General features: G+C 51.5%; 1 protein-coding gene across 1 annotated transcript; it reads left to right on the forward strand.

Moving 5' to 3' along the window:
• The first annotated feature begins 1,032 nt into the window (after positions 1-1,032).
• Aqp8 (aquaporin 8) lies at positions 1,033-7,018 on the forward strand. Its single transcript, XM_005351184.2, has 6 exons — positions 1,033-1,173; positions 1,273-1,520; positions 2,881-3,007; positions 4,165-4,379; positions 5,711-5,845; positions 6,586-7,018. The coding sequence occupies exons 1-6, from the start codon at positions 1,162-1,164 to the stop codon at positions 6,632-6,634; spliced, it is 786 nt and encodes a 261-aa protein (XP_005351241.1). The 5' UTR covers positions 1,033-1,161; the 3' UTR covers positions 6,635-7,018.
• Positions 7,019-7,034: the final 16 nt, after the last annotated feature.

The raw sequence follows: 7,034 nt of genomic DNA on the forward strand, positions 1-7,034 counted from the left end.
AACTGAGCAGAAGACAGAGTTTACATAGGCCTTCTTGGGGAACAGAGCTTTCCAGGGTGGAGATTTCCAGGTGGAGATTTCCAGGGTGGAGATTCCCAGGGTGGCATTACAGGGATTTCCAATCTTGATGTTGGGCTTTCTATTCTGTGGGGTGGAGCTTGGCTGTTTCTGGAGAGGCTGGGGTCTTTACGGCAGTTAGAGATTTTGTGGGCAGAGCCTGGTGGTCGGAGGTCCTCAGGGGAGGGGGCTTGGCCACTTGTGCCATGAGGGGCTTCTAGACATATTCGGAGTTAATTTGGGAATATATCTGGAGCTGCCTTGAGCCCTTCTCACGTCGGTTCACCCAAACCTTGTACAGATGCCGTGACAGGGTTCAGTCCCTGTCATCTGCAGATAAAACAGCCGAGGGGAAGGAGCTGAGTGGCACTCAGTTGCATGACTAGCTCCTGACTTCATACTGGGCTGGGGGTTCGATGCAGGCAGTCTGAGTTGGTGGGGGAGGGGAGGGAAGGGCATCTCATTGGTGGTGCCCTGGCTTCCAGTATGTGAGGCTGTAGGTCCCACCCATCACCGGGTTTCCAAAGTCCACCAGCTTTACCACACACAATAGTGTCACATTGTGTCTACTGCCCCAGGCAGCCAGCCATCATCTACACACACACTTGCTGGATCAAGGTATGAGGATGAGCGTGGAAAAGGTCCTAGGTGGCGAGAGGACCTTTGAGGACAGAACGATAATGGTAGGGGGGTTGGCTGCTACTGACTGTGCAGTTCTCTCCTGGTGGGGCCCTCCTCATGCCTGTGCACACACGCTGGCCACCTTTGGACCCTGGAGAGAGGAGGCACCATGGAAGGGGCCATGGAGAATGCTCAGCACGTGATGCAAGCAGGCCACACCTTTCCCGTTGTTGGCACCAAGCCCGGCAATCATTGATCCCACGTGGCCCTTGCCCTGTTGAGATTAGAGAAAAAAAAGTTTACCCTTCTGGGGCACCTCCCATCCAGGCTTTATTGCTTTCTGGACACCTTTGGGGAACGTCCCCAATCCTTTAAAAGCTGCTGTCTGTAGCGGACCGGTCTCTGTCCTGGAGATAAGGGCACACATTCTAGTGTAGCTAGTGTGCTGCTCCTGGCAGTTCCGGCTTGGACCTTCTTGCACTGATGTCTGGGGAGGTGAGTTTGTTGCCTGGGCAAAGGTACCAGGGTTGGGGATGGGGACTTCAGATTGGGGGCCGCTGCCACCCGTGTTTCCTCTCTTTTTCCCTACGGCAGACGCCGATGTGTGAGGTGGACCTAGGTGGGGGCAAGGTGAAGGAGACCAGCATGGCTAGCAGATGCCGTGTGTCCTGTTATGAGCGATACGTACAGCCGTGTATGGTGGAACTTTTGGGCTCTGCCCTCTTCATCTTCATCGGGTGTCTCTCGGTCATTCAGAACAGTCCAGACACTGGGGTCTTGCAGCCTGCCCTGGCTCACGGGCTGGCTTTGGGGCTCGTCATCGCAACCTTGGGAAACATCAGGTGAGACCAGCCCCCAGCAGTTAGCCTAGTGCTAATACGGGGAGCTCTTGGGTACCCATTTGGGGGTCTTACAAATATGGAATGGGGTCATCTAGCTCCGCAGCCTGTGATTTCTGTGGGCAGGTCACCCTCCAAGCCTGTTAAATGGAAATAATACTGTAACTATATTTTAAAGTTATTTTCCAAGCCAACACACACCTATTACTAACTACGCCTCCACTCTATACGAAGCACTCTTCTGATGCCATTCTGTTCTCATAAACCCACGGAATAGGTCGTGTTATTTCCCCTGTTCTGTTTGTTCTTCTTGGGGCAGGGGACTGTTTTGTTTTTGCGAAACAGAAAGTCCACATCATTGGTAAGAGGTACATGCTAGAGGGGGCGGAGCCAGGAGTCAAGTTCAAGTGTCTGACTCTAGCTCCCAAAGCTGAGTGCCTCAGGAGAGTGTGGGGTGCTGTGGAAGTGGATTAGGAAAAGCACAGCAGCGTAGAAGATCCAGCCAGGTTTTGTTTATCCACTGTGGTACACAGAAGGCCACTGGGGCTCTACTCCCACAAGAGGGTTTTTTTTTGGCAGGGGGAGGGAATGGTAGAAAGATGACCCTTCTCTTGTTTGTTTTTTTCTGGCTCAGTGGGATGGGTTGGAGGGAGGAGTTTCCTAAAAAAGCCAACTGTAATAGTGGATATCGTGTTTGGGGCATCTGACTGGGTGAACTGGGATAGGGCTACTCTCTGTCTGATCTCACTCGAAACCAGATCTGAGTGAGGACAGTGACACACTGTTCTCTGGAAAGCAAGAATGATCACTCTGCTGTCTCTTTAAATGTCCAAGGGAGGCTGTGAGTGGGATGGAAGGCACGTAACCCATCTAGGTGGGCCTTGTGGTTTCCTGGCTGGGTGAAAAGGTGAGCCACAGAGCCTGTGTGCCAGACAGAGAAGATGGCAACCGCTGGATTCAGTGAAGCCCCGAGTATGACTAGCAGGCAGAGATTCACACTGAACACACACCAACGTCTTGGTTTTGCAGTTTACTATGTAGTGTGCCTATGTGGATCCTGGCCCCGTTTCTGGAGGACTGGAGCAAGCTCTGAGGGGTCTGGGGGAATTCATGGATGTTCTCCCTATGTGTTTGTCCTCAAGGCCACCTAGGGTCTGGCCACCCATCCCCAGCTCCCTCTGAGCCTTCATCCCACCACAAGGCTCTTTTGGGAAAATGGGGGATTTGCTGCATTCCTGCTTACAGCAGGGCTCAGACGGTCCAGCCTGCAGGCCCAGCTTGAGGGACAGGCTAGCGTACATAGTCTCACCTCATGGTGAGCCTTGGACCTGGCCTCAAGGCTTCCTTCTCCTCTTGGTTGTAGTGGTGGACATTTCAACCCTGCTGTGTCGCTGGGAGTCACACTGATCGGAGGCCTCAATGTCATGCTGCTTCTTCCCTATTGGATCGCCCAGCTGCTTGGGGGACTGATTGGGTCTGCCTTGGCTAAGGTTGGTGATCCCCGCTGGAACTGGTCTGCTGGCTTGTCTCTGATGGGATTCCCTTCACCTCCCCAACTCTTGGGTTGATGTTCAATTTATGCTTGAAATCCTTCCACCAATCAAAAAGGCCGGTCCTGGGGCTGAGGAGATGGCCCAATGGCTAAGGGCACTGAATGCTCCTCTAGAGGATGTGGGTTTGATTCCCAACACCCACCTGGCAGCTCACAACCAGCTGGACCTCCAGTTCCAGGAGTCCTGCATCCTCTTCCGGCCTCTGTGGTTTTCAGGCATCCATCTGGGACACAGACATACATGAGCACAAAACATTCATACACACAAAGATAAATAAAAAATATTTTTTTAAAAAAGCAAGCTCTTCTTAGCTGCAGGCTCCCCATCCACCAGCACTGGCAATGGAACGTAGGGCCTTCAGTATGCCAGAGAACTGCTCTGCCATAGAATGCCATCCCCAGGCTGGGCCACAGATTTTGTAGCTCTACACATAATTCCACGGGCTTCTTCTGCCTGCTCTCCCTCCCTATCTCCTACCTCTCCTCCTTCCCTTCTTCCCTTCTTCCTTTCTTCCCTCCCTCCCTCCCTCGGTGCTCCCTCCTCCTTTCCTTTTTTTTTTTTTTGGTTTTTCGAGACAGGGTTTCTCTGTGGCTTTGGAGCCTGTCCTGGAACTAGCTCTGTAGAACAGGATGGTCTCGAACTCACAGAGATCCACCTGCCTCTGCCTCCCGAGTGCTGGGATTACATTCTTCCCTTCTCCCCTTCTTCTGACCCAGCAGTGCCTGTTTCCCTGAGGCTGACCCTTTCAACCCCTCACTCAGCCTTCCTCAAAGCCTGCAGGTCCTGCCTGACACATCTTCCACTTCCAGAGCTCGTGATGCAGGCTAGTTTTGAGCTCTTTTCCTCAAAGGGAGTTATATAAAGCAGCAGAGGCTTTTGGACACAACACCTGTTACCCTCAATTTTCAGATGAGCAAAGCAAGGTTCAGAGAGGTCTTGTAGCTCCCAAAGTCACACATACAAATGAGAGGAACTGGGGTGCTGGCGTGGATATGTCCAATTGCAGTTGGGTTGGAGCACATGCCTGCTTGGTAGACCCCTGTGCCCAGCTCCCAGCGTCTCTCTGTCCTAGACTGAGTGGTTTTTCTCCACAGGCGGTGAGTCCTGAGGAGAGGTTCTGGAATGCAACTGGAGCAGCTTTTGCAGCAGTTCAGGAGCAGGGGCAGGTGGCAGTAGCCCTGGGGGCAGAGATCATTCTGACGATGCTGTTGGTATTGGCCGTGTGCATGGGTGCTGTCAACGAGAAGACCAAGAGTCCTCTGGCCCCATTCTCTATTGGCTTATCTGTCACTGTGGATATATTGGCAGGGTAAGTGTCCCTCAGCAGTGTGATGACCATGCCCAGATGTGGGCCCACATCAGGGCTGAAGACTACAGCTTCAGTTGCCAACAGGGGCCAGGGAAGCGTGGCAAATGGAGACAGTAGGCTGGTTTGGGGCAGGTGATGGGCAGTGGTGGGGTATGTGGCATCAGACAGTGCTAGGTGATTTTTGGCAGTGTGGGAATGTGGTGACCCTTCTCCTTCAGTTAGGGCTAAGTCAGAGACCTGGATTTTTATAAAAGTTCCTAATTTCTGCAGTAGAAATAAAACATTTCCTCAGGACATCAGTCTTACCAAAAATTTCCTCTACCCACCTATTTTATTTTGAGCCTCTTGTTCTGGGAGGCATTAAGGAGACAAAGTTGGGTAAGGAATCATTTTTCCCATTGTTCAGGTAGCCCAACAGGTTCACAAAGGCAAGAAATGATGTAGGGTCACTGAGAGTCTAAATAAAATGACAGACCTGGGACAGTCACCCACAATCTGATGACGTGTGTAAGAGGTCACTTCCAAAAGTTCAGTTCCTTCCTTCCTTTTGGAGACAGAACCAAACCTTTCTCAGTGTTCAGGTCTCTTTGCTACCTTGGGTGCGCTAGGAATGCAGATCAATAGTAGCAGTGCTTTTCTGCCCTCTAGTGGCACTTGCGTTACTTACAAGTGTGCTCTACCACTCGGACAGGCTTCGGGTACAGAACCCAGTGAAGGCTGCAGGGCCCAGGCTGAAGGCATGGGGTCTGCAGACAGAGCCCAGAGTTAGAGGCACACCTTGTAATCAAGCCTCCTCTGATGAGCCTGGGGTACATGCCCCCTTCTGGAGGAGGAGGGCACAGATCTGTGGCATGAGGACCTCAATGGGGCCATCACGCTACAGTGATCATCAAGACACGCACATTTTGTCATCTATTCCTAGCTACATCCTCTGGGCTGGGCACTTTCATTTCACGCAGAGAGGTTAGACAAAGGTTACAGAGTAGAATTGCCTGGACTGGACTTTGAATGTAGGTCAACTGGATTCCAAAGTGAGGGATGTTCCTTGAACTTTGCTTTATAGACTTTGGAAAGGGATGTTTCCATTATTAACTCCTGTCATGACTAAGCAGGTGGTTTTTTTTTTTTCTGGCTATTGTTCTAGAATGTGTGGGGAGTGGCCTGTATGAAGGGCACATAGGAATCACCCTTTGCCTTTTACAGTCTCTGAGATCCACCCAGGAACCCCTGGGAGTTGAGAGGGGGTGTCTGAGTGGGTGGACTGTAGATCTGATTAAGGGTGTGGATTTGAGGCAGGCCCTTCTGAGATGCTGGTGTTTCTGTGTCTGCAGGGGTGGAATCTCCGGAGCCTGCATGAACCCTGCTCGCGCCTTCGGACCCGCCGTGATGGCTGGCTACTGGGACTTCCACTGGGTCTACTGGCTGGGCCCTCTCCTGGCTGGCCTCCTTGTAGGACTGCTCATTAGGTAGGAGGGCGTCAGGGAGTCTCCAGCTGGTAGACTGACCCTCGCTAAACTGGCCCTGTCTCAGGCCATTGGCTCCAAGTGACAGAAATTCTCTTCATAAGGGGACTGACTCTTGGAGTTAGGAGTGAGATGTTCATGAGTGGCTCTGGCTCCAAGTAGTGCTCAGACATGTTTCTGGGGACTTGGAATATCTCATAGATTTTCCTTTCCCATGGGTGGGCTTCACATTTAGACAGTCTTGACATTTTTTCTTTTCTTTTCTTTTCTTTTCTTTTCTTTTCTTTTCTTTTCTTTTCTTTTCTTTTCTTTTCTTTTCTTTCCTTCCTTCCTTCCTTCCTTCCTTCCTTCCTTCCTTCCTTCCTTCCTTCTTTCTTTCTTTCTTTTTTTTGCACAATATATTTAGATCATACTCTTTTCCCCTCGAGGCACCAACTCCTCCCAGGTCCTTCCCATTTCCCTTGACTGCACCTAAGAGGGTTGGATCTGGGCTGGCTGTGTGGTCTTTTTGTACCGCAGCACACTGCAGTGCAGTGGCCTCAGGCCATGCCCAGGGCCTGCTGTAAGACACCACTAATCACTCTGTTGCTGATTTCTGAATGGCCACCACAAGCGTCCTTCTGCCTGAGGGGGCTGAGCTCAGGGAACCACCTGTATACAGAGTTCTGGGCCTGGGGATTGGTAATGGGAACTGGGTCTTTCTTCCAGGGGAATGGAGACCTTACAGGAAAATTTATTTTTAGGCTCTTCATTGGAGATGAGAAAACCCGCCTAATCCTAAAGGCAAGGTGAAGCGCTGCTGGTGGCGTCCTCACTGCCTGGTGTCCTCCTCATTGCCTGGTGTCCTCAGCTGCCTGTCCTGAGCCAAGGACAGGACAATCGGATCATTTCCTGCAGGGATGAGCTCAGAAGAGCTACTGTGGCAACAGCTGATCTTGGCCTAGCTTCTCAGGCAGACAGGATGCTGCTATGTCTTGCACATGCTCCCAGAACTTGGATTTCCTTTGTGTCCATGGATTGCAACTGGGAATGTATGGCCAGCAAGGCCTAAAGACAGGTGGAGACCACACAGAAAAAGAGTTTTTCTTCAGAGGGCAGGTCACAGGAGAGATGAGCATGTGGAGAAAGTGGTTGCTAAAGCAAACTGCTCTCTCTCTCTCTCTCTCTCTCTCTCTCTCTCTCTCTCTCTCTC

The sequence above is a fragment of the Microtus ochrogaster genome, chromosome 8 (genome assembly GCF_000317375.1).
Source record: "Microtus ochrogaster isolate Prairie Vole_2 chromosome 8, MicOch1.0, whole genome shotgun sequence".
Lineage (NCBI taxonomy): Eukaryota > Metazoa > Chordata > Mammalia > Rodentia > Cricetidae > Microtus > Microtus ochrogaster.